At 46.6% G+C, this 27,095-nt stretch overlaps 2 protein-coding genes and 1 long non-coding RNA gene across 3 annotated transcripts in view; 1 reads left to right on the top strand and 2 right to left on the bottom strand.

Annotated features, from left to right (window-relative positions):
* LOC128327874 (uncharacterized) overlaps nt 1-27,095 on the top strand; it is a 72,905-nt gene that overhangs the window by 19,438 nt on the left and 26,372 nt on the right. The window lies entirely within an intron of this gene.
* Nucleotides 1,446-6,471, bottom strand: LOC128327873 (uncharacterized). Its single transcript, XM_053257168.1, has 2 exons — nt 5,910-6,471; nt 1,446-2,469 (listed from the first exon to the last, which is right to left on the bottom strand). The coding sequence occupies exons 1-2, from the start codon at nt 6,301-6,303 to the stop codon at nt 1,865-1,867; spliced, it is 999 nt and encodes a 332-aa protein (XP_053113143.1). The 5' UTR covers nt 6,304-6,471; the 3' UTR covers nt 1,446-1,864.
* LOC128327872 (uncharacterized) lies at nt 1,446-12,002 on the bottom strand. The gene is made up of 2 exons (XM_053257167.1): nt 11,858-12,002; nt 1,446-6,037 (listed from the first exon to the last, which is right to left on the bottom strand). Exon 2 carries the CDS (start codon nt 5,115-5,117, stop codon nt 3,393-3,395), a length of 1,725 nt encoding a protein of 574 aa, XP_053113142.1. The 5' UTR covers nt 5,118-6,037; nt 11,858-12,002; the 3' UTR covers nt 1,446-3,392.

Below are 27,095 nucleotides of genomic sequence, written 5' to 3'. Positions count from 1 at the left end.
AGCCTTTTGGAAGGGCAGTATAAAAATTTTAATAATAAATAAGTAAATAAAATAAATAAAATAATAAACAGCATCAGGGGAAGAATGGAACCCTGCAGAACCCCACAACATAAAAGCAAAGGGGATAGAAATGTATCTATCTAAATGTATCTATCTAAAACTTTCTAGCTTGTTTCTTGGTCTCTTTTGCTAGGCTTGGTAACAACCTTCATTTAATGATATCTACTTGGTTGTTCCTGCTATCTCACCTCTTAACAGAACCATATCCTCACAAGAAGTTACTATCCCAGCTTTTATTGAATGTGTGGACAGGGAAAGCAGGAGTACACTGGCTAGCCATAACTCCATAGCAATGCATGCCCCTGAGCATTGCATTCATGCCCCTGGGCATTGAAACATTCAGCATTGTCTGTACAGGGCAGTACTAAATACAGGGAGGTTCTTCTTCCACACTATTTGGAACTCTGGGTAGCTAGAGTTCCATCATGTGGACTGTGATCTATTTGTTATTCATGCTTGTAAATTTAGTTTGGGGCTAAATTTCCCTGAGTCAATCCAAAAGCACAGTTTACACATGTGTACAAATGTGGCAACATCATGTTGGCAAGGGGGCATGGCTACCCAGTGCCTCCTTTCTGCCTTTCCATGTGAACATAGGGAAGATAACTTATGAACATGGTTAGTATGTTCTTATTACTGTATAAAGTTTAAACCACAGAATGGAATCAGCCTCTGAGGTTGCAACTGTAACTCATCCTCCTCTGAATGGTTGGGATGACTGAGTTCACAACCACATATCAAACAGATTGCAAACCCATTTGGTCAAGCCTACTCTTTTCATTTCAAAGATGCTAAAAAGAATGACTCAGAGCTCTTTAACTTCACAAAATTGTCAGATATGGAATTCCTGACACACATTTCTAACAGCATGTACTTTTGTTGGAAGGTCTCTCAAACATAAATACTTCCCAGGTTTAAAGCCTCTTAGCTTCTAAGAACTGAGGTGCTAAGAAGTGGTGATGGTGTGCCTACCAGTTTGTTATCTTTTCTTTCAGCCCCTGGCAATTGTGGGTCCAAAAGACTATTATTAGCAGCAAAAAGCAGGACTAGGCTCCCTCTTTTCTTCCTGTACTACTACGACTAGATGTATTTAACCTCTTACCGTTATCACATAATGGCAAATGATGGGTGTAAGACTGTTCTGTCTTTCTGATCTCTGGTGTGGATGCAGTGAGGGAGATTTGTTGTAGTTCAAAAACAGGTTAGTACTCAAACTGGGCTGATAACAGTAAAATAAAATTAGACAAAGATATATGTGAAAGACGGTGGGAAATCTGCAAACATTCGGGGGGGGGGGGCAACTTTTTCCCCTGACAACTGAAATAGAATAATTTGTAGGGGAAAGAAAACATTGCCCGACACCCAAGAAGACACGAGACACAAGGTTTTGGTATAAAATTGGGCCACAATTTATTTAACTTTAACAAGAACTTGAAGAGCAGGGATGGCTTCCCTCTTGGCAGTGCGTAACTATAGGCATGCGCCCCCAGGGCATGCCTAACCTATGGTATAGGGCGATACACCTTGGCTCCAGGCAACCCTAAATGTTCCCAAATCCAGGGCTGCCTATCCTAGCCAGCCTAGTGCCGGGCCCTTGGCTAGCATCACCCCAAGGTAGCCGTACAGCTATTCCTAAGGGCTTAGCCTGCCAGGGTAGGTTAACAAGGGCAGATCTCCCTGAGCCGTGCAGTCTCTAGGGAGATGCCCTTCTCAACCCATAGCCAAACGCTTACCCGAAGGTGTTCACCAGCCTAAAATCATTTTCCAACCGCACTGCACCTGCCACAGCACGGGTTAGCCTAGCTTAACCCGAGCCACCCCACCAAGAGCGCAGATAAACAGCCAATCCCTGCTCTAGCTCACGTAAAAACGAACTGGTGCCACTGGGCGAAAGGTGGACACCGTCCCCCCTAAACAAACTAGGCTCAGAAAAAAGAATACTGGGATGGTCTATAGGTCCCCCTCCGATGGCCGCTACGAAACGTGCCATCTGTGCGGTAACCTTCCTCCTAGCCCTTTCCACCCTGTAAGTGTCCCTCGCGCCTCTCCAAACTCTGCGTTGGAGCATGGCCGACCATAGAATGAGAATCCCCGGGCACCATTCCAGGACTAGTAAAATGTCCTTGCGCAAGCTATGGAAAATGGACAAGCCTGACTTGGACCCCAAATCGTTCTCCCCCAGGTGAAGAACCAAAATGTCAGGCGGCGGATTCACCGCCAGAAATTCCTGCAGCATGGGTAAAAACTGGGCGATAACCATGCCCCTGCGACCAATCCAGGAGATGTCTGCCCATTGACCCAGTCCCAGCTGCGTTCCAGGCTGCACCACTCGAGCCGCCTTATGCGCCCAGAAAACAATGGAGTGGCCCAAAATGAGTACACGAGCCCTCGCCGCCCGTCGCTCAGGGCCTGTAAAGAGAAAAAACCGTCAGTGCCGTCACCAATGCTCTATCGCACGTATCTTTTGTATGTGGCAGACCGCCAACGCCCAATGCGCTGAATGGTCTCACCCGAAAGACCCAACCGGGAGGCAGCTGAAGCAGCTCCAATGCGAAATGAGTGTAGAGACAGCTGCGCAGTATCTGCCCCGGCCGCACTCAGTGCGCGCCGTGCCACCGTCCAGAACTGGTACTGGGAAAGGGGGCGCCCGTCTTCGTGTACGAATAGGCATCCGGGAGCGGATCCCCGCCGGGTCATGTAACTACCCAAAGCACGTACCGGGCAGAGGAGCGCATTGTCGGCTCTGTGTAATGACACCCACTGTCCCCTGCCCTGTTGGTCGGTCTTGGAAAACCTAAGACGCAGCTGTGCTATATCCGGCCCCAAGCTGACATCCCCAAACTGTACCACCTTGAGTACGGGGCTGCGATGACCCCTGGGGAGCAATTCACCAGCTCTAAAGGCACCAAAGAACAGAACAAGAGTGACTGCGTGAAAAAGAGAGGCCTCATATGGAGACCGGCAGATCGCTGAGAACTGCCCGACCGCGCCCTGTATGGCAGCGGGAAGAAGGGGCCGTCGACTGTCAAGTGGGACCGGGTGTTCCCGTGTCCAACCTTCCAGCATCCTCCTTACCCTGAAATCCCCGGTTGTATCGGACATTCCCTGCGCCTTAGCGTGGAAAGCCAGAGCTGCTAAATAACCCGCCATGGCCCCAGGAGACAAACCCTTACCCTTAAGGTGGACCAAAAACTGCATCAGCTGCTCCGCAGGGGGGGGCCAGTCCTGGCCCAATCCTACCTGAGTCCTAAAATCCTGAAAGGCCCTGCACTGCCTAGAGTAAGCTGCCCGTGTGCTGGGGGCCAAGGAGGCCCAGACCGCCCTCTGGGCTTCTAGGCGCCAAGGCTCCAAAGCCACGCCGGCATCTGGTCGGGCAAGCTCTCCGCCTCTGGCGCCAGCTGGCGAAAGCGCTGAACCTGAAAACGAGACAGCGCGTCCGCCAGGCCGTTCTGCACGCCAGGCACATGGCAAGCCAGAAAAAGGATGTTATTAGACAGGCAGGCCAAGACAAATGCTCTGACTAGGGACATCACCCTGGGGGACCTGGAAGTCTGCCTATTGATCACCTGTACAGTGGCTTGGTTGTCACACCAAAAGCGCACCGTATGGTTCCTAAAGAGATCTGCCCATAGATGTATAGCCACGACTATGGGGAAAAATTCCAGGAATGTCAAGTCCCTGGTGGCCCCACTAGCTACCCAAGCGGCCGGCCACCGCTCGGCGCACCAGCAGCCACGGAAATAAACGCCAAAGCCTGAACCTCCAGCAGCGTCGGACTGAACTTGTAGATCTGCTTCCAAGAGGAGTGAATCGCGCCAGAAAGAAACCCCATTGTATGATTCCAAAAAGGATGCCCACAGACGGAGGTCAGCCCGCATAGGGGCAGTGACTCGTATCCTATGATGACCGCACCTGACCCCTTTAACGGCGTCGCATAGGCGGCGCAGGAAAGGCCGGGCGGGCACCACCACCCAGCATGCAAAATTTAAATGCCCAATAATCTGTTGAAGCTGCTTAAGGGTGACCTTGCGTGCCTGGATGCAAAATGCCAACAAGGCCCGCAAAGTGTCCAACTTAGTCTGGGGGAGTCTGGAACAGCCCACAATGGTATCAAGTTCAATGCCCAAAAAGGTGAGAATAGCTGAAGGACCCTCGGTCTTCTCCTGAGCCAATGGGACACCTAGGTCTGCGCAAAGGTGCTGAAAAACCTCTAACAGATGCCTGCATTGGTTGGTTCTAGGCCGGCCAACCATGAGAAAATCGTCTAAATAATGAGACGTGGTAACAAGACCCACCTCCCGCCGAAGGGCCCATTCAAGAAAGGAGCTAAAAGCCTCAAAGGCTGCACAAGAAATCGAGCAGCCCATGGGCAAAGCCCGATCAATATAATACTGCCCCTGAAAGGTGAAACCTAAGAGATTAAAATCCCCAGGATGAACCGGGAGGAGGCGGAAAGCAGACTCAATGTCGCATTTTGCAAGGAGGGCACCCTTCCCACAAGAACGAACTACTCTGATAGCCTGGTCAAAGGACGTGTACTTCACAGAGCACAGGCTGTCTGGGATCCCATCATTAACAGAGGAACCATGTGGGAAGGAGAGGTGGTGAATAAGGCGGTATTCGCCTGGTGCCTTCTTGGGCACCACCCCCAATGGCGAAATGCGCAGTTCTGGTAGGGGCAAGTCCCGGAAAGGGCCTAGAACCCGCCCCAAAGCTACCTCCTTGTTAATCTTGCGGAGCACCACCGCTTCCATCCCCTCCACGGACTTAAGGTTAGGGGACATACTGTGAACTCTCAAACCAATGTAGGGAATGCGAAAACCAAAAGTAAACCCCTGGCTCAAATACTGTGCTTGCTCTCTAAGCGGGTAGTCCCGCAGTAGCCGTTCTAAGACCAGAAGCTTCACCGGGCTAGGGCCCTTTTCCAGGGGTGGCACCTTGTACAGTGCCTCCACCCCTTCTGCTACTGCTTTGCTGCTCCCTCGGACCCGCCCGGGGGCCCCTGACTCGCTGACAATGAATGCTGGCGTGTTTTCCACCGCAGAAACCGCACTCATGCTTAAACCTACAAGGGGACCTGTTGCAGCTGCCACTAGTATTGAAAGCCCAGCACGGCAGGGTACTTTGAACACCCTGCGCAGCTGCAGGCCCTGAGGACTGCACTGCGGGAGTTCTAGAAATCAGATGACCACTGTCAGCCTGTTCGCCCAGAATGGGCCTCGAGGGGGTCATAATTAGGAGCCAGAGTTCCTGGTTCTGCCTGTCCCACGGAATAGCCGGGTTAAGGGAGGCCCGCAAACAAAAAGAGCGATCATAGCGCTCCCAGGCGTTGCCCATAAAATCCATGTACCCCCTATGGATGATGTCCATGTACTTAACCATGGCAGGTCCTCTGGATGTGTGCACCTGAAGCACGACCCCCATATAGACCGTGTAACCCGACAACCAGTTAGCCCAGTTATGTTCCACAGGCTTGCGTTTGGACTTCCCTTCATCCTTCTTGTGCTCTCCCTCCTTTTGGGCCGGCTTAGGCTCTCAAAAGAGCAGGTGAAAGATATCTACAAATTCTCCGCGCCAAATGCGCTCTTTAACCGTGGGCAACAGGTGATCACCCAGCGGCAGAGAGGTGTCGCATGGCGGGTAAGGAATCTGTGTCCCCGAAGCATCTAACACAGCACCCGAGGCAGCGGGTGACATGGTACCCACAGCAGGTGCTGCTCCCTGCCAAACCTGTGTGCATGCCCCGTAAGGAGGTGGGGAGGCAACGGCGGCCGGGTGCCACCCATACATGTGAAATGGCTGAGCCCAGGGGGAAAACCCCCAGGGCCAGGTGTGGTGCGAGGACTCACCAAGCGGAGCCGAAGGACGCGTGTCTCTGCTGCACGTTTCAGAGGTGGCCTGGGCACCATCCCCATCCGAGGTCAGGTCCACTGCTGGCGCTGTAGGGCATGGTTCACGCGATTCCAAAGCGTCAAGTCTGGATGAAAGGGACTGTATGAGTTTAGTACGTTTTGCCCCCCTAGTAATGCTTCGGGAACTAGCTGGAATACCAGAGGGACCGCCCTTTTCTGCCGCTGCTGCCCCACCCTGCTTTTTCTTTTCGAGTGCTTCCAAGCGTGCTATAAGTGCCCGCACGGTACCCATGTCACAATCCTCATCAGAAGAATCAGAAACCGGTGCAGGGCGTGGGGGAGGACGAACCCGCTTCCCGCCAGACTTAGCCTTGGCCTTCTTTGGACCCATGGCACAGGCAATTGAAGTGAGCGAACAACAAAGCTCCAAACAAAGTCTGGAACCAGGGATGCTCCCAAACCAACCCACTGAACCCAGAAAGGGAGAAACCGGCCAATGCAAACCCAGGCTGCTGCTAAACTGACCGGAAACTGGCCTAGGCCACCTAGCAGGCCGTTCAACAACCCACCACATTGCCCAGGACTAGCCCAACCACTGTGAAAGTGGCCCTCCGCGGGCCGAGAAACGCCGAGGAGGGGGGGAAGCGCCGCCGCAATCTTGCTCCAGCAGTGGGGGGGGAGCTGAAAGTGTCCCTCCCAAAGCCGCAAAGCGTCGCCGGGGGGGGGGCGCCAAAGGCCCGCTCAAGTAGTGGGGGGGGGAGAGAAGCCCAGGCCTCCGCTGCCGCCCAGGGCCCGCTGCCCAAAAGGAGCACCGCCGGGGCCCAGTACACAAAGAGGGCAACCCGCCCCCAGAAACACTCCAAACCTCGGGGGAGGCCTTAAAAAGCCACCCCCCCGTTGCCGCTGCCACCGCTCCGAGTGGCGAAAACCCTCTCCCGATCTCGCGCCGGGCCGACTAAGCAGGAGCCTTAAAAGGCGTCCTGCTCCGATGCCTGTCGAGAGCGAACTGAGCTCTCCCGGGCCCGGAGCAGGACGCGGAGCTGAAGCCCCGCCCCCTGCACGGGCCCCCTGACCAATCAGGTCAAGAGAAGCCTCGTGCTTCTCAAAGGGGGCCAGGCAAGAGCGCTGCGCTGCTCATTTGAGCACCAAGCAGCGTAAATCTTCTTATGAAAAATGTTTTATTTCAGAATTTTAAGTAAAATAATATTACATTATTTAAATGTTCATTTTTTAGCTTTTTCCTTCTAAAAATAGGAGTTTCTTCTATTGTTGCTCAAGATGATATTGAAGTTTACATACTATTTTTAAGCTTGGATACAAATATAAACTGCCTTTGGGGATCCCCTTAACCCAGGAGTTCTTAATGTGTTTGCACCTATGGACCACTCTGATCCTCAAAAATTTCCCATGGACTCAATTTATATATTTTTCTAAGACTCTAGAAAAATAAAGAGGGGGGGAAATACTCCTGATAGTTATTGTCAAGAACTTTTTTTCTGGTTTACCAGGAAGAAAATTAAATTTAGTACAATGCAAATCTTCCATAGATCACTGGGCCTAACCCATGGGCCCTCACCACCAGGGGGTCCAGGAGGACCAGGTTAAGAACTCCTGCCTTAACTCATTTTCTAAATGAGAAAAAATGCATATGTCCCCTGAAGTACAAACAATGTAGTCTTATTATTGACACGAGTATAGTTGTTATATTTGAGTGAAACTTAAAGACTATCAAACCATACTTTGAACTACACTACAACTACTTAAAAAGGCTATTCACATGAGCAGCCCTACCAGGTTAGGCACCAGGATCAAGGCTTGTGTGAAGTGCCGGTATCGAGGCTGATCCTGGGCTACGTAGCCCAAGGATAATACCCCATCTAGGTAGATGGGTGCAGATTCCTTGTTGTGTATGTGCTCTGGCTGCCTGCAGCCTGAGCACACACAGAACTGGGTAGCAAGAGCACCAGATTGGGGGTGGAGGGAATCCTTCAATGCAATGCACTTCTGGCAAGGTGTGTTGAGAGATTCTGGAGGACTTCCTCCTCCAGCTCTCTGCTCTGCCACTCGCTGTGGAGCAACTGTGTGAGCAGCAGAACCTTAGAACTTAATTTGATCATGTGTGCGGAGGCAGGTAGGAGCCTGCCTCCCCACGCCATTGTTTTCAGTCGCGTGAATGACTTAATTGTATTATGACAATGGTAAAATAGCATTTTAAGTTTGCTAAATATTTATTTATTTGACATAGTTGTATACTGCCCACTACCAAAGTTTCTAGGTGGTTTAAAGCAATCAGTCAATCAAGATGTATTGTGATACATATATTATTTTTTCTCAAAATGTTCATTTCTTCTGGAGAAAAACACAGGACAGGGAAAGCACATGGATCCTTCCCACCCTCTCTTCCAGCCAGTGGTCGGTTGAGAAAGACCCACATGATTGACCCCATCTTCAGACCACACCAAAGGATCTGAAAAGGCTCCAGAACCTCATGCTTATCATCCTGGTTTACACAGAGCAATACTGGACCTAAAGCATAATATTCCTAGTATTTCACTGGTATTGTTGATGTGAACAACATTCTGTAGTAAAACTTGCCAGATTCTGTATTTTGCAACACCATAGTCCAACTGAGTTATTGTTACAATGAAACAATTGAACAAAAGCGGTAGGAGTAACATCATTCATAGACCCTTCAAATTGCACTCTTGTCGCCATTAAGCAGCCATAGAAGGGGCATTTCAAAGCACTTAGTATTGGCTATTTCAGTTGAAGTCAGTGGGGAAAATTAGGAGAACCAGAGTAGTTTTTTTAAAAAAATTAATGAAGTATCTTGAGAGCTTTAGCTGTAGGGTAATTTGTAAAAGTTCAAAAGAATTATTGTTGTCTGTGAACTTATGGTGTCTTGACAAATTGTCTTAATCTGCCCAAAACTCTGTATAAGAGAAAACATAAATAGCATATTTCTATTACTGGCTATTTTCTAGGTGGTAAATAAGCTTTTGCTGTGATTTCCTTTGTCAACAGATGATAGTCTATCTTCAGGTACACTTCATGAAAAAGTACATTCAAGAGAGGCTAAAAGTATTTGTAAACTTTCTGAAAATGTCAAACATCTGTATAGATCCCCAGACTGAGAACAGTAAGAGTCCCAAAGTTTGGAGCTCAGCTATAGTTTTGTAAATAATCTTGTGACTGGTAATTAGTGTCACCCAGAGGATTAAATCTTATTTTGTTTTGTCTTCCTTGCCAAATATCTAGATTCAATTTTGATTTTTCTGACATATAAAGGCCATTCATATGACATGACATATGATGACCACCTGGGTTGCAAGGCAGTTCATAAAAAGGTCCTTAAAAGACCTCATTTGAAATCTTCCTCATTTGAAATCTTTCCACCTCTTTTATTTATCATCTAACATATTAATCAGAGTGATGGCATGAAATCTGAGTTGTTGATTTTCTTTAGTAGGAGCAGTTAGTTCTTTTGAAATATCCTTATCAAACTCATCTTCTCACTTAGATGCTCCTCTGTCATACCTACTGTTTTAATACCTATTTCCTTGGTTCAAATAGCATTTGAGTTATGTGTCTCCTTTTTAATTGGCCTCTAAAATTTGGCCTCTTTGTGTGACATTTCACAGGTTCTCCTCTTTGGAGGGGTCCTAGAATGCATGGAAATATGGGTGGGGCTGTAGCTCAGTAGCAGAGCATCCACTTTGCATAATGAGCTCCTGGGTTCAATTCCTGGCGTCTCCAGATAGGGCTGGGAAATCCTGCTTTGGAGAGCCACTACCATTCAGAGCAGGCAATACTGAGCTAGACTGACTCAGTATAAGGCAGCTTCCTATGTTCCTAGGTGGTTCTCCCATTGAACTCAAACATTTTCTCATGAAACAAATGCAATTTAAATGAATACTGACATGAAGGAGCAGCGGCGGAGCAGGACCACTGGCAGCCTGTTCACCCAGTGATAGCTCTGCCCCTGTGAAGGAGGCTTTCAGTGATAAAAATGCATAGGGAAATGAAAGGGAAAAAATTGCATATAACTAATGTACAATAACATGCGAGTGTCCAAAAATAAATAATTGTAGAGGTCTACATGTCTCAATAAATGCTTTACATGGCAAGAATTATTTCTGACCAAAAAATACCCCCTGAAAGTACCTTCCTGAGACTTTGTAAGGTGGGGGGAGTATTAAAGATACTCTTTTGTGGCCATCTTGAATCTTTCACCTAGCAGCAATTCCTGAAATTTTTGGGATGGTTGCTCTGATCCAACAATTCAGTTGCTCTGATCCAACAAGATATCAAAAATAGCTGTCAGCAGTAGGGATGGGATACCAGTGGCTGCCCCAGTTCAGCCCACAGCCAGTGCCCCCCCCCCAGCCACATCCTCTGTGTCAGACATCAGATGTCAGATGCAGGGGGCATGGTTTTGCTCGCAAACGGGGCTGCATGCCCCTTTTAAAGGCAGGGAGAGCCGATCCCGGCCACACTGTGATGTGGTGCTGGCCTGATTTTGCTTGCAAGTGGTGTGTGTGGCCCTGCCCGGTTTCTTTGAACCCATTTGCACTATGGTGGGTCCACTCGTGGCTGTCAGACTTGTGTCATTATAAAACGGCATGAAATTTTGTTATTTTTCATCTATTAGTTATGTCCAATGCCCTGCCCAGGTTCAGATCCTTGGCATATCTAACGTGTGTGTGTGTGTGTGTGTGTGTGTGTGTGTGTGTGTGTGTGTGTATTAGAATACATCTTCATAATTTGCACCAAAAACTGTCACACAGAATGGTAATGAGGGAGGTAGCAGCATGTCAACTTTCCTGTTGAGTAAATGGTTTAAAATTATCCAAACAAAGAGAGTGAAGGACTTGTTCATACTTTTTGTCCTTTGATCTTACATTTCCCACTTTCTGGGGCCTCTCTAGGCTCTATGTCTGTCCCACACTCTCTAGGCTATATGTCTGTCCTTCCATGGGAGCTCAATGAGGGCTGATTCCAAATGGACAACTAGTCCCTTTTATAGAATCTGGACTGTGAACCTTTGGCTGCAGACAGTTTGGTTTCCTGAGCAGTTGTCACAGCTCAGCCAAACCTCTGCACAGGGGCGTAGCAAGGTTGAAGTGGGCCCAGAGACAAGATTTTAAAATGGGCCCCCCCCCCAAAGTCCAGGGCCTCTGCACACCCCAGGCCCCCAAGGATTTAAGTCTGATATTCCAAAACAAGTATGCTGCCTGCAAATACATTTCACTGAATACACACACACACATCACAATATATAGTGATATACATTGAGTACTATACATTTGTATTACTTTTAATGACTAGAACACACTAGAAAGATGAATTATTAAAATGGGCCCCTCGCTGCAGATTAGCCAAGGAGACTTTCAACCATGCAGGGTGAGCCTATGTTTGTTTTCTCAGAATTCTGAACAAATTCAGTCAAGTTTGATTGCAGGAGGTTTTTCACAGGAGGCTTTTAAAGCCCTTTAAGACACATCTCCTCTGGAATGGAGGTGCTGCATTCACATGTTGGCCAGATTTACCCTGAAGTCCCTGCAAGTTATTGGGGAGCAGTTCACACACAAGAAAAATAAAATAAAAGCACCACACATGCTTCCCAGTTCTCACTCAGACCTTCTGGGTTGCAAAACAACTTGAACATAAGTGTATTTATAAATGAATGAATGAATGAATAAATAAAATTAATAAAATACTGTTCCAGAAGTTTTTGCAATTTTCTGCCATGAAACAAGCCACTTATAGGACTTTTTAGATAGTTTTTTTTAAGTCAGCAAATTTTCCAAGCTGTTTCAAAATAAATATTCAGAGACTTCTCGGTCCCTCCCCCCCCCCATATCCAAGCCCTATGGCAAGCAGATCCCTATATATCCGGGGGGGGGGGCGGGAAAGGTAACCACAAAAAGGAGTTCACACTCTACCTGGCAAATGCTGGTCTGGGTTAAGCAGGGCAGCAAAGGGTCTTCTGCTGCAGAGAACACTCTGGCTGCCTCCTCCTTCCTGGCTGGCTTGGGCCCTACTCGAGTTCAGGCTTCACTGCGGCCTACACGGAGGCCTCCGTGGAAGCCCCGCCCACCCGCCGATCAGCTGAGAGGCGGGAGAAAAGGAGCTCTTTGCAGCTTGTCTGCTGCTTCGATTGCGGGCCAGCAGAACAAGCAGGAGAGACGGCGAAGAGGGCAAGTGGCTGAGAGGCTATGGGGCTGGGCAGGGGGCAATGGGGAGTCACATGAGGTACCCCTGGGGTGCCCCTCCAGGCAGTGGGGCCCCCAGACAACTGTCTCCCCTTGCCCTATCATTGTTACGCGCCTGCCTCTGCAAGAGCCTACGCCATCACCAGTGCATGGAAATGCAATATAGATTGTAGAAAATTGACATCAAGGAAATGTAAAAAATGTTTTTTCTTTGCTGTGAAACATTCATACTTTTAGGTGGCATCTCTTTGAGTCTCTTGCTTAGCGGTTCTTCAAAAGTAATTGGAATTTAAGTACTCGGTGAATTGATTCTCAGGGGTTTACTTAGCAGGATTTGTGTGCACAGCCACCTACTGTAGCTTTTATTAAAAATGTTAATGACAGAAGTCATATGTTAGTGGAGTTTTTACTCTTCTTGCAGAGTTGTGACAAATCCCATTACTCAAGCAACATCTGCCCTTCGTCCCTTAATCACAATCTCCTGTTTTCATTATCTTGCTGTTAAATCTTCAAAGCACTGCAGCTTGCAACAGTTGCAAGGGGAAATGACATTTCCCTTAAGTGGGGGGAAAAAGTTAGATTACTTCAAAATCTATTAATTAACAAATGTTGCCTAGGTATATAGGAATGTACACAACAGTATCCACTTGCGTGCCTCAGGGAACTTTCATATCTATCTATCTATCTATCTATCTATCTATCTATCTATCTATCTATCTATCTAGTTTGTAGACTACCACAAACTAGAGATGTGCATTAAACATGATTCGGATTCCGAACCACATCACATCCCTTTAACACAGAGGAGATCAGGTCCACACCTGCTACTTCACCACTCACTGCCACTTCCTTAATCATGGCACCTGCCCCATAGCTGCCCCTGTCGCATGCTGACATGCTCTCCCCTAGCTTCCCCAGTGAGACTCCGGAATGCACATGGCCTCCATGCATGCATGGGGGCCATTTATATGGCCAGCATGGTTGCTAATCCTGCAAATGTCTGCTAGACAGGTGCAGAAGACATGTACATGCTGTCATTGTGTGGAGCCAGCTCATCACCGACACACAATGGTAGCAGGGGGGCACCATGATTAAGGAAGTGGTGGTGAGTGGTGGAGGAGCAGGGATGGACCTGCTCTCATGCATGTTAAAGGAGATGTGTAAACCCTCCATGTTAAAGGGATGTGCTGCATGCAATTCAGCATCCAAATCATGTTATGTGCACATCCCTACCCCCAAACTTCTGTTTCTGGGTGGTTTACAACAACATAAAACAATTTAAAGTGAAAACCTTAAAGCAACTGAAAACTACAGTCAAGTTAAAAAGATTGGTGAAATAAATAAGTCTTTAAAGAATTTTAAAAAGTTGTCACAGATGAGGATGCTCTTATTTCATCAGGGAGCGCATTCCAGAGTCTCGAGGCAGTAACAGCTAAAGCTGTCCCTGAATAGCCACCAGACGAGCTAGTAGCAAATGCAAATGAACCTCTCTGGATGATCTTAATGGCAATGGAGCTCATGATGGAGAAGATATTCTTTTAAATATCCAGGGCATAACCTGTTTAGGGATTTATAGGTTATAACCAGTACCTTATATTTTGTCTGGAAACCTATTGGTAGCCAATGTAGTTCTTTTAGTATAGGAGTAATATGGTCTCTCTGAGATGGCCGAGAGACCAACCTGGCTGCCACATTCTGGACAAACTGCAGTATCCAGACTATGTACAAAGGCAACCCCACATAGAGTGCATTGAAGTAATCCAGTCTGGAGGTTACCAGCATAGTACCACTGTTCTGAGATAGTTTATCTCAAGAAACGGACACAGCTGGCGTGTCAGCCAAAGCTGATAGAAGGCACCTCTGGCCCCTGCCTCGACCTGGGACACAAGGGAGAGGCTTGGATCCAGAAGCACCCCCAGACTGCATACCTGCTCCTTCCAGATAAGTGTGATCCCATGCAGAACAGGCAGATCAAACTCATCTCCTGAATTTCAACCCTACACAATGAGTACCTCTGGCTTATCTGGATTGTGTCTCAGTTTGTTATCCCTCATCCAGCCCATTACTGCCTCCAGGCAAGCATTTAGGGAGGTTATGCTTTCTCCCAATGATGTAGACATGGAGAAATAGATTTGGGTGTCATCAGCATACTGAAAACAACCTGCACCAAATCTCCTGATGACTCCTCCCAGCGGCTTCATGTAAATGTTAAGCAACATTGGAGACAATATGGAGCCCTGAGGGACACCATATGGAAGTTCAGATTTTGAAGAACAAGAGTCTCCAAGAGACACCATCTGGAATCTGCCTGTGAGATAAGAGCAGAACTACTGCAAAGCAGTGCCTCCCACCCCCAGTCTGCGCAGATATTCCAGAAGGATAGCATGGTCAATAGTATCAAAGGCTGCTGAGAGATCCAAAAGGACCAATAGAGTCACACTCCCTCTGTCAATTCCCAATTGGAGATCATCCATCAGGCCGACCAAGGCAGTCTCTCCACCCCATAGCCTGCCCAAAAGCCAGTTTGAAATGGGTCTAGATAATTTATTTATTTAAAATATTTCTATACCGCCCAAAGCCTGCATCTCTGGGCAGATTGCAATTAAAATCATTTAAATCACTGAGAACATTTACAATCCAGTATTAAAACTTTTAAAACTATAAATCTAATTAAAAGCCTGGCTGAATAAATGTGTCCTCAGTGCCTTTTTAAAAGTTACCAGAGATGGGGAGGCTCTTATTTCAACAAGGAGTGCATTCCAAAGTCTAGGGGCAGCAATGAAAAAGGCTCATTCCCAAGTTGGCGGCAAACACAGACAAAGGCAAAGAAGACATTCTCTTAAATACCCAGGGCCAAAGCTGTTTAGGGCTTTATAGGTAATAACCAGCACCTTGTATTTTGCCCTGAAACGTATCGACAGCCAGTGTAGTTCCTTCAACACAGGAGTAATATGGCCTCTCCTAGATGACCCAGAGACCAACCTGACTGCCACATTCTGGACCAATTTTAGTTTCCAGACAACGTACAAAGGCAGCCCCAAATAGAGAGCTTTGCAGTAATCCAGCCTAGAGGTTACCAGTATATGTACCACCGTTTTGAGGTCATTCATCTCAAGAAACGGACGCAGCTTGCGTATTAGCAGAAGCTGATAAAAAGCATCTATGGCCACCGTCTCAAATTGGGACATGAGGGAGAGGTTCAGATCCAGTAGCACCCCCAGACTGCATATCTGTTCCTTCTGGGGAAGCATGGCCCCATCCAGAACTGGCAGATCAAAATAGTCTTCTGAGTTCTGACACGCACAATAAGTACCTCCATCTTATCTGGATTCAGTCTCAGTTTATTATCGCTCATCCAGCCCATTATTGCCTCCAGGCAGGCATTTAGGGAGGTTATTCCTTCTCCCAATGAAGTTGACATGAAGAAATAGATTTGAGTGTCATCAGCATATTGATAACACCCTGCACCAAATCTCCTGATGACCCCTCCCAGCAGCTTCATGTAGATGTTAAACAACATTGGAGACAATATGGAGCCCTGAGGGACACCACACAGAAGTTCAGATTTTGAAGAACAAGAGTCTCCAAGAGACACCATCTGGAATCTGCCTGTGAGGTAGGAGCAGAACCACTGCAAAGCTGGGCATCCCACCTCCAATCCCCTCAGATGTTCCAGAAGGATGCTATGGTCAATAGTAATGAAAGCCGCAAAGAGATCCAAAAGGACCAAAGGAGACACACTCCCTCTGTCAATTCCCATTTGGAGATCATCCATCAGGCCAACCAAGGCTGTATCCACCCTATAGCCTGCCTGAAAGCCAGTTTGAAATGGGTCTAGATCAGGGCTGCACAACTCAAATGCCCTAGTGGGCTGGGAACCATCCACAGCTCGGAGTGTACGGGCCGAGGTCAATTTTTAGCACATTATTACATTAAAACTAAAAATCTTATTAGTTACTCGTGGATCTATTCCCCCTGTCAATGGACCCATAGTTTCAACCAAGGATAGTGGCCAGAAAATAGGTCCTGTCCCTGCTTAATCAGTGGGGCCCCTGGAGTGCATGCCAGCTCCAAACAAATGCCAAGTCCTCTCCTCTCAAACTGTTGTTGCTTTTCAGGCTGCAATTCTAGGCATGCATACATGGGAGTAAGCCTTGCTGGGAACACCATGGAACATATTTATGAGAAAACATGCATAGGGTGGCGCTATAGCTGCAGGATACCCAGGGGCCAGTGGGCCAGATCCAGCCCCCGGGACTTATGTTGTGCAAGCCTTGTCTAGATAATCAGTTTCTTCCAAGATTGCCTGGATCTGGGAGGCCACCACTTTCTCAATCACCTTGCCCTGCCATGGAAGATTGGAGACAGGCCTGTAATTGCTTAACTCTGAGGGATCCAAGGCAGGCTTCTTCAGAAGCAGTCTAATGATTGCCTCTGCCCTTAAGACAAAAAGGCATCCTGCCTTCCCTCAGAGAAGATCTCTACCAGGCCCTCTACAACAGCCTAACTGCTAGACAGTATAAGCCATGTCAGGAAAGGATCAAGAGGACAGGTGGTAGGCCGCACCATTCCAAGCAACTTGTCCACATCCTCAGGATTAATGAACTGAAACTGATCCAGGATCACCACATAAGAGGAACTGCTGGACACCTTGGCGTCAGACTCTGTTACAATTCTAGAGTTTGAATCTTAGTAGGCCCAAATACGAGTGATTTTGTCCACACAAAAATCGTCAGAGTGAGTAATTGTTGGTTCCAACTACCAATTCAAGGGGGAAGGGGCACACATTAGTCGCTTCACGACCCTGAACAACTCCACCGAATGTGAACTTACGGGTGCGATATGGGTGGAAAAGAATTGCTTCTTTGCCACATGTATCGCCAGAGCATAGATCTTCAAATTCGCTCTGTGTAGTAATCTGTCGGATTCAAGTCGGGTTTTTCTCCATTTGTGCTCTAGTCTTTAGGGGTGTGCTGGGAACCGGCTGGCCTGGTCAGTATGAGTCCGAACTGGACCCAAACAGGACAGGGCCAGTTCAGTCTGGTACCCCCTCAATCCCCCCCCCAGTTGGTTGGTCCAGGGGGGTCCAGGAATTCTTTTTTTAAAAAAATTAAGAACTTACCCCCTCCGGGGGACTTGCTGTAGGTGGTAGTGGGGTCTGCAGGGGTTCCCCCTTCCCTGCTGGCCTCCTTGCCTCCCAAACTGGCCCATTTGGCCAGCGCTTTGGCCCATAGGGGCCTTCCCCCTCTGACATGGTGGCCATTTTGTAGGCCACAGCGCCTGCGCAATCATTCTCTGCATGGCATGAATCATGCCAGGCCATGCAGAGGCCGAATTCAACAAGCTGGATGAATGGGCCAGTTTGGGAGTCAAGGAGGCCAGCAGGGGGGGAGAAACCCTGCAGAACCACCCACCACCAAGAGCAATTCCCCCGGAGGAGGTAAGTTCTAAAAATATTATTATTTCTTGTTTATACAGTCAGACAGGTGTTATTGACCGGTTTGTTTTATCCAGACATCGAGTCCTTCCCAAGGACCTGGGATGGCTGTATTTTATTGTCAATTGTTATAGATATCGTCGCAGAATATAGGCTGTTCCCAGTAAAGATGCTTTTTGTAATTGGCTGATGGTGATTTCTGTGACATCTATGGTGTTGAGGTGCTCCTCAAGGTATTATTATTAATAATAATAATAGATGGGGGGGGTTCGGTCTGGGGTCAGACCGAACAGTGGGTGGTTCAATTCAACCCTGAACAGTCAAACCTAACAGGTTCAGACCTGTTTGCACATCACTATTAGTTGTCTACCTCACTGCTTGAACCCTCGTAGTTCTTCTGTATACCAAAGGGCCAGTTTCAAAGCAGGTCAAGAGGATGCTTAGGAGCAATTGTGTCCACTTCCCTGGTGAGTTGATTATTTCAGTTATCCACCAGAGTGTCAACAGGGTTATCAGCAGAGCCAACACTAAATCCCTCCAAAGCTTGCAATGCTGTTGGATCCAGTAAACCTCTCGGGTGGACCATCCTAATGGACCCTCCTCCCCTGCAGAGGTGGGATCTGGTTGTGAGTCCAACCTTGACCAGATGGTGGTCCATCCATTACAGTGGGAAATCACAGGAGTCCCCACCCAAAGAGCACAACCCTGTTCAAAGTGAAAGACCAGATCAAACATGTGACCAGCAATATACATCAGTCCTGAGACAAGATCAAGCATGTGAGCAGCAATATGCATCGGTCCCACAATTTCCTCCAAGACCGCCTGGAGCTAGGAGGCCCCCACCTTCTCAATCCACCTTGCCCAACCCATGGAAAGTTGGAGACAGGCATGTAGTTACTTAACTCTGAGGGATCCAAGGCAGGCTTCTTCAGAAGTGTTCTAATAATTGCCTTCTTAATACAAGGAGGCATCCTGCCCTCCCCCAGAGAAGCATTTATAATCTCTACCAGGTCCTCTACAACAACCTCCCTGCCAGATATTGTAAACCAAGGCAAGAATCAAGAGGAAAGGTGGTAAGCCACACAATTCTGAGCAACTTGTCCACATCCTCAGGAGGCACAAACTGAAACTGATCTAGGGTCATCACGTAAGAGGAGCTGCTGGACACCTCAGCAGGAGACTCTGTAACCATTGTGGAATTTGAATCTAAGTCAGCCTGAATACAAGACCTTTTGCCCACACAAAAAAACTCATTAAAAATGTCACAACAAGTAATGGGTGGTTCCAAGTACTGATTCAAGGGGGAAGGGGCATACATTAGTCCCTTCACAACCATGAACATCTCCGCTGGACTTGAACTTGCGGGTGCGATACGGGTAGAAAAGAATCGCTTCTTTGCTGTATGTATCGCCTGAGCATAGGTCTTCAAATATGCTCTATGTAATCATCTGTTGGATTCAAGCAGAGTCTTTCTCTACTTATGGTCTAGTCATCTACCTTAGGGATGTGCACAAAACCGGTTTGCCCAGTTCAGTTTGAATTTGAACTGGGTTTGAACCAAGAGGGGGAGGTTCGGTTTTGGTTTTGCTCAACCCGCCCCCAGCAGGTTCAGTTTGAATTTGAACCAGTTTGAACTGGTTAAAACTGGTTTGAACCTCCAAAAGTGGGTGGGGTGGTAGCTGGCACCCATGGGTACCTACCACCCAACCCCCAAAGCAATCGGACACTCATACAATTTTTATGAATTTTTGAAATTCTATTTTATTTTTTTCTCATAGGGTATAATGAGACTTGAACCAGCCCATTATTCCTCATTGTGGAGCACCCATGGGTGCTTAACAACCACCCAAACCCCGAAGTAATCAGACACTCCTATGATTTTTTATGAATATTTGAAATATTTTAAATTATTTTTCTCATAGAGTATAATGGGACTTGTGCCAGCCCTTTATCTACTGTTGTGGAGCACCTAGGAGCACAAACATGGGGTGGGTGATAGGCACCCGGGGTGCCTACCACCCGCCAAACCCCAAGGCAATTGGACACTCCTCTGATTATTGGTGAATTTCAAAAGTATTTTTGAATTCCTCATAGGGAATAATGAGGATTCCAGCAAATGTATAGCTTCACATCGGGGGGAAAGGGGTGGCCTAGAGTGGAGTGTGGAGGGTGGTAGTTCCCAAGCAATGAAGCTACCAGAATTATTTGAAAGGAATTAGGCAAAGAGCTGATTTTTAAGTTATTTTTGAAGTTTTTCTCCATAGGAAGAATGGAGGTTTCAGCAGCCCCATAACTGCACTTGGGGGGTGCTGGGGTGGCCCAGAGTGAGTGGTGGTGTAGTACACAGAGGGTGCCAACCACCTCCATGGGTTGCTAACCCATGGGGTTTTGTTGTTTCTGAGGTGTTCTGAGTGTAGATTCTCTGGTAGCATATGAAATTTTCAATGACAAACCATGAATCCACTCTCATTTGCTACCAGAGAATCTACACTCAGAACACCTCAGAAACAACAAACAGCAGCCATTGTGGCATTCATTCCTTTCCCCAGTTCAAGTCTTTACCAGGCAGGTCCTCCTTCTCTTCTAGAGATGTGCAGAATGTTCCAAGCTCAGAATGTTCCAACTCCAAATAGGTCGCTCCAAGTGTTCCAAGCTCAAAAAAGAATGCCCTTCAAATGAAAGGCCTGTTTCAAGCTCAGAATGCAATGACCCTGAGTGTTCCGAGTGCTGTTTTGGTGGGCTGTGTTCTCCTTGCTTCTTTCCTGGTTTCGGCACTGGCTTAGATTGGCTTCCAATCTCCTTGCTTCTTGGTTGGCTTGTTATCATACAAATAAACTTGATTTGTATGATAACCAACGAAAATGGCACTCAGAACACTTGAAACATTCTGAGCTCATTCCGACACCCTGTTGTTCCGATGGAATGTTCCAGGGATTTGTGTACTGTTCTGAGTTCGGAATGAAATGCAAATCCCATTCTGTGCACATCTCGACTATCTTCTGCCCAGGGCATAGAATGGGCTTTGCTGGGAGCCGAATAGAATTTTTTTGGTGACAAAGTTTAGGGAGAGGTGGGGTTTTTTGTACCTACTCCATTCCCTTTTACCTTTAAGATACCTTTAGTTAGGTCACCATGTGGCAGATGCAGTGTGGACTGCATACAAGTGTAGTGGAGTTTTCTTTAATGAGCTCCCTTGGCCTACTTTTAAATGGGGGAGGTGTTAACTTGTCCTTAGAGGCTGTGCAGCTTAGGGATATGATTTCCACTCCTACCTCCTTTGGAGGCTTCAAAAACCTCAAAGGCTGAATGGCTTGTGGGGAAGAACTCAGATCCTCCAGGGTTGGCAAAGAGGCACAGCAAGCAGCATTGTGTTGATTCAAGGCTCTGAGCCAAGGTGTGTCCCCAAAAGATTTGGGAGAAAGATGCATTTGTCTAACCTCCAGTCTAAATTAAACCCACACTGCATGGGGGCTGAGTTATATTTATCCAGTTCTTTACATTGTTAATACAGTTGTGGCCCTTTACCCAAATAAGTTTCCTGAGTTTGTAGTGCTTCATGGCTTCAGGTATGGGGGAAAGCTACCATCTATTGTTCAAAGTAAAGGCCATCTTTAACATTTCTTTCTCTCTTCCTGTTACAGTAAAATACTAGTATCAAAACAAGCCTCAACAAATAACTGTGCCCTTATATTTTTGCTCCACCAGTTAAAATTGACTTCCATTGATTCACCAGCCAAAGCTTTAGTTGATTAATCTGATAATTAAGCTGATTAAAAAGCTTGCTACTCTACTGACTACTATCAAAATGACTATGTGGAAGCAACTGCAATGTCTTGTGATTTCAAAACTTTAATATGACATATAGCTAGAAAGAACAATTCTGTCTTTAATATGTGAAGGAGGCAATGTAAGAATGAATCCGTGGTGACCATTTAGAATGAAATTCAAGGCAAAACAGCACTTTATTTGCTTCATAAAAACCTGTGAAGCATTCAGATTGAATAATGCAAGCAGAATGCAGCAGTATAAATCTTCTTAATTTACATCCAGGGTTTCATTATGCATATTGTATGGCACTCTGCAAAACTTTAATTTACAGATTTTTTTATTTGGAATTTCAGCAATCCTAGTAGAAGTGCTAAGCATGCCCATTGGAACATTTAACCAAAGTAAGTCTCTAGAGATTTACTTAATGAGTCTGGAATTATCAGTTATTTGCATTCCTAGTAGATTTAAAGCAGAAAGGCCTATTAACAAGATAACGGGCACATGTCGCTTGAATGCTAGTCTTCAGTAAACTATTTATGGAAATGAATAACTCAAAGTACAAATTTCAAGCATGTCACTACTAAATGGAGGTAGCATTTGTTCGTCTCATTTAGATAGGTAATTTGACTCAGAATGGCCACTTATTTAGTTATATGCCATTGAATAGACTTGAGCAAATTGCCCCGATAAACTTAAATGTGAACCCTTTCAGCTGTGATGACCTTCATTGTGCTCTCCCTAACATTTTGGATAGGTATGTATCACAATGAGGTTATTAGAAAGACTGTGATTGTAATACAGAAAATAATAAAACAGAGGCTTTTTAAATGAATGGGAGGAAGTGTAGAGGGTTTATTTTGCCTGAAATCTCTCTATAGCACTGTGGTTCAGACATAACTACAGTCCCTGAACAAATGGTTTCTGTGAGCATAGATGTGAACACAGGAAACTGGCTTATACAGAATCAGAGCAACATTTAGTTCTGTAAATGTATTGTAGTTTTCCTAGTTGTATTTTACCTATCCATGAGTATATTAGAGTAGATACTTCATCTTAGACCTCACATGATTGTGTAATAGATTTTCATTATGAAAATGTTTATATATTGGCCATGCTAAAATAGCAGCCACTGAATAAATTGCTGAAATTAAAATGAATAGGACATTATTATGTACAATATAGGGTTACCCAGAGACCTGGACCTTTTTAGCTAAAAACATAACACTCTGAGTCCAGATGCATTTTATGTTGTCTGTAACACAGCTACGAGTTTATTACGGAACTACAGATTCCATATAGGATAGGGATCCTTTATTGATTAAGAATTTAAAAAACCTATTTCAAATATGATTGGAAGGGATTGGCACAGCTCTTTATTCTCAGTGTAATGATACTCCTGGACTGGCTGGGAAGAAAAGAGTCAATCTGAACATGTGCAGAGACTACAGCAGCTCCTGTACTTCCAGGACCAATGAATGGGGCTTTCTGGTTTATGGAGGAGATTTCTGGGCAGGCCAGAATCTGGGCATTGCACTTTTTTTAGTCAACCAAGTATTGCCTTCCCCAACTTCTTGGTTATGGCAAATTCACACAATACCCTTCTTTATCTTCAACAGCAGAACCAACCTCCCCCAGGGAACTGTTTGCCTGCAAAGCTAACAATCTGTGAACTCTGCAATCACATATATAATTTGGAACAACTTTCTTGATCAAAGCAACACTCTTTTCTATCTGCGTCATTCTCAGAAATTGATCTGTCAGTACAGGGCCTTTCATGTATTACGTTTTCTCCCATGTGAGTTGATGCAACTTTCCCCAGTTACAGCTCTGTTTTGCTGAAGGAATATATGAGGTCATTCCGGCTTGACTATTGCAATGCGCTTACATGGGGCTGCCTTTGTACGTAGTCCGGAAACTTTTGTTAGTTCAGAATGAGGCAGCCAAATTGGTCTCTGGGGCAACCCGGAGAGACCATATGATGCCTGTTTTAAAACAGTTACACTGGCTGCCTATATGTTTCCGGGCAAAATACAAAGTGCTGGTTATTACCTTTAATACCTGGTTTTCAGGGTTTTAATTGTTTTGATAGTTTAATTGTTTTTTAAGTTGTTTTAAATTGGTATTTATATTTGTATCTCTGTTTTAATTGTTTTTAATGTTTTCTGTTTTAATTGTAAACCGCCCTGAGCCATTTCGGAAGGGTGGTATATAAATCAAATCAAATCAAATCAAATCAAATCAAATAAATAAATTCTCACAACTGGGCAGGTGGGGTAATGGGCAGGCGAAGGGGAAGGCTGCAGAAGCTTTCCATCCCCACAATCTCCAAGGACCGTCTGAGCACACGGATCACACACACAGATGGTCCACCGCTACCCCAGGGGTGAGGAGGTCTGGAGGTTGGGACGTGTTGTCCAGGCCCCCAGAAATCTTACAATGCACCACACGAGTGTGAGGTGCATTGTGGGGATCCCCCCCCGGGTGCCAGCCAGGAGCCCCGTAGTAGGGTTGTGCATTTTGGGGTTTTTTTTCTGTTTTGTTTTTGGCCTGAATCCGAAACACCCCAATTTTGTTCTGTGTTCGAAATTGCAAAATCTGAATCCGAAAATGTTTTGGATTTTAAAAAATGGCCCCGGGGAATAACTAGTGGTTGGGGGGTGGTAGTGTCCAATGGGTCCACCCAAATTTCAGAGGAATTGGGCAAAGGGCTGATTTTTGGTGAATTTTTGAAGTATAGGATTTTTCCCATAGGGAAGAATGGAGGTTTCAGCAAAAGTATAGTTTCATGTTGGGGGGGAGGGGATGGCCCAGAGCAGAGTAGGGTGGGTGGTAGTGCCCAGTGGTGGCAAGGAAGCTGCCAGAATTATTTCAAAGGAATTGGGCAGAGGGCTGATTTTTAAAGATGTAATGGAGTTTGCACGTCTGCAAAGTTCTTCCCCATAGGGAATGATGGACCTCCATAATTCCTCCCCCATAACTGCACTTGGGGGGCACCAGGGTGGCCCAGAGCAAGTGATGGTGTAGAGCACATAGGGTGCCAACCACCCCCATGGGTTGCTAACCCATGGGGTACTGGGTTCTGTTGTTTGAGATGTTTTGAGTGTAGATTCAGATTCTCTGGTAGCATATGAGAGTGGATTCATGGTTTGTCGTTGAAAATCTCATATGCTACCAGAGAATCTACACTCACTCACCACCACTCGCTCCCGGCCACCCCAGTGCCCCCCAGGTGGAGTTACGGGTCTGCTGAAACCTCCATTATTCCCTAGGGGGGGAAACCTTAAAGAAGCATAAACTTCAACAATTCCTAAGAAATCAGCCCTTTGCCTTATTCCTTTGGAATCTGGGTTGTGGCAGGCACCCCTTGGGGGCACTGCCACTCAACCCACTGTTTTAGCCCTCAGGCTCCCTTTCTGCCCCAAATCTGCCCCAAAGACATGTTAACTTAATCCCCCTTTCTGCCCTGAATCCACCCCAAATAACATCAACATCACACATTAACAACAGCAGAGCTTTGGAAAAAATCAGGCAGATTTCCAAAGGTCATAGACATCCACGTCCCCCCCCACCCGAAATGCAATTGATCTACACACAACATTGTGAAACAACAACAATGAAATGCACACTGCCCCACTAGCCAATGATGATAAATTTAAACTTAAATTTGCTTAAAAGGAATAAGCAGGCAATTGCCAGCAGATCAGCCCATGCTTTCGCTGGTCAATCTGCAGGCTGGAAGGGCTGGAAATTCAAACAGATGTCAAAACTCAGAATGGCGACTGAAGGAGAAAGACTTTTTGCGATTGCAAAATGGAGTTCCAAAACAGCCCAAACAACAAAATGTTTTGTATCCGAAACAGGGATGTTTTGTTTTGGCTACAAAATTTTCTGGTTTGAGCATTGGGTGTTTTGTTTTGGGTACAAAACAGCTGAAATGGCCTGTTTTGTGCACAAAACATTTTGTGAGCCTATTTTTCAGACTTTGCATTGGCTGGGCTATTGATCGTTTGATTGGCCAGAATGAGTCTTGTGCTCTGGTAGGCTGTTGAGTGTGCCACTGTTTGAGAGCTGGCACCCTGTTTGCGGGGGGGGTACAAAGGTGGGGGCTCCCAAAGGAGGGAGTTTCAAACCTATTTAAGCCAAGCCTCTGGCCTGGAAAATTCTCTTTGGCTGCAGTTGTGGGATCATCTGGACCTTGCTGTGCTGACTAGCTGGTGTCTGTGTGAGTCCTTGACTGAGTCTGTCCTCCTGCTCTTTCTTTCGTCCATTCTCTGCCCTGTGTCTGTGTTACTTTAAGCTTCTTTCCCCATCTATTGTTGTTGTTGTGTTGTCTTTCTCTCATTCATTCGTTCTTTCATTCCTTTGTTATTTGGCCAGGGCCCAAGGCCTTGGCCCTTCCCCATACCCCATCTATCTGTATTGAATTCCTTAATTTTACCCTGCCTCTCTTCTTGTTCATCTCTTTCCCTGCTGATTTGTTTTTGCTTTGGTTTTGTTCTTTGTTCAGTGTGCTTTTTTAAAGTCTTCTTGTTGTTCCTGCCTCCCTCCCTGCCATCCCATCCCCTGCCTGGATCCCATCCCAGGCCAGTCCCCTGGCTGATCCAGGGCCTAGGCCCTGCAGCCTGGCCTGGTCTCCCCTGACCTCCTCCTGTGCCATCTGCCCCCCTCTGGAACCCCCTCCCTCTCTGTTTGTGCTTTGCTTTGCATTTGAACTGCTGGGTTCATTTTTATTGATTATTGTTGATTCCTGATTATTGTTTGCTGTTATATATTTATTGCTGTTTGGATTTAATTATTGATTTTTGTGTGCCCCTTCTGGGCCTGCTGCCCCCTTCCTCCTGCCATGCCCCCTCCCATCCAGAGTCCCCCTCCCATCCAGAGTCTCCCCCCCACTGCCCCCCCTCGCTCCTATTCTGTGCCTGTGCCTGCCTGGGCTTGGTTTTGAGCAGTTTTGGTTATTTAGAAAATATTAATTTGATTTCTGCTGTGTCTGTGTGCTCTCTGTTTGATTTCTTGTCATCAACATATTGAGGAATTTGGGGGTTTTTTTGCTCTGTTGTTGTTCATTGATTTCTGCACTTTGCCCATGTCTTGTTGTCCATTGATTCATTCCTGGTTTTTGTTGTTGTTGATTTTGTGCCCCTTGGGGCCTGGTGCCAGCCCCCCCATGCCACTCCTGCTCCTCCTGCTCTTCCATCCCCCCTCCTATCCAGACTCTCCCCCCCACACTGTCCCCTTCCTTCCTAGTCTGTGCCTGCCTGCCCGGGTTGCTTTTTGAAGATTTTTGTTTTTTTAAAAAAAATATTAATTTCTGCTGTGTGTTTGCTCTGATTTGATTGATTTATCTTATTAATATTATTGAAGAGTTTGTTCTGTTGTTGTCCATTATTTCCTGGTGGTATTTTTGCACTTTTGCTCTTGTTGGGTCACTCCTGGTTTTTGTTGTTTTGTTGATTTATTTATTTTGTGCCCCTTGGGGCCTTGTGCCCCCCCACTCCTGATCCTTCTCTGCTAATCTCCTCCTCCCATCCAGATTCCTCCACACTCACCCCCCGTGTGGCCCTTGGGCCTGCTGCCCCCTTCCTCCTGAAACCCCTCCTCCCAGCTAGTTTCACTCACCCCCTCTCTCTCTGCCCCCTTGGGCCTGCTGCCCCCTTCCTCCTAGGACCCCCACTCTCTGCTACATCACCCCCACTCGCCCCCTCTCTCTGCCCCCTTGGGCCTGCTGCCCCCTTCCTCCTAACACCCCCTACCAGCTACATT

The sequence above is a fragment of the Hemicordylus capensis genome, chromosome 5, assembly GCF_027244095.1.
Source record: "Hemicordylus capensis ecotype Gifberg chromosome 5, rHemCap1.1.pri, whole genome shotgun sequence".
Classification (NCBI taxonomy): domain Eukaryota; kingdom Metazoa; phylum Chordata; class Lepidosauria; order Squamata; family Cordylidae; genus Hemicordylus; species Hemicordylus capensis.
Note: the sequence above shows the minus strand (reverse complement) of the source record. Positions and strands in the feature narration are given on the sequence as shown.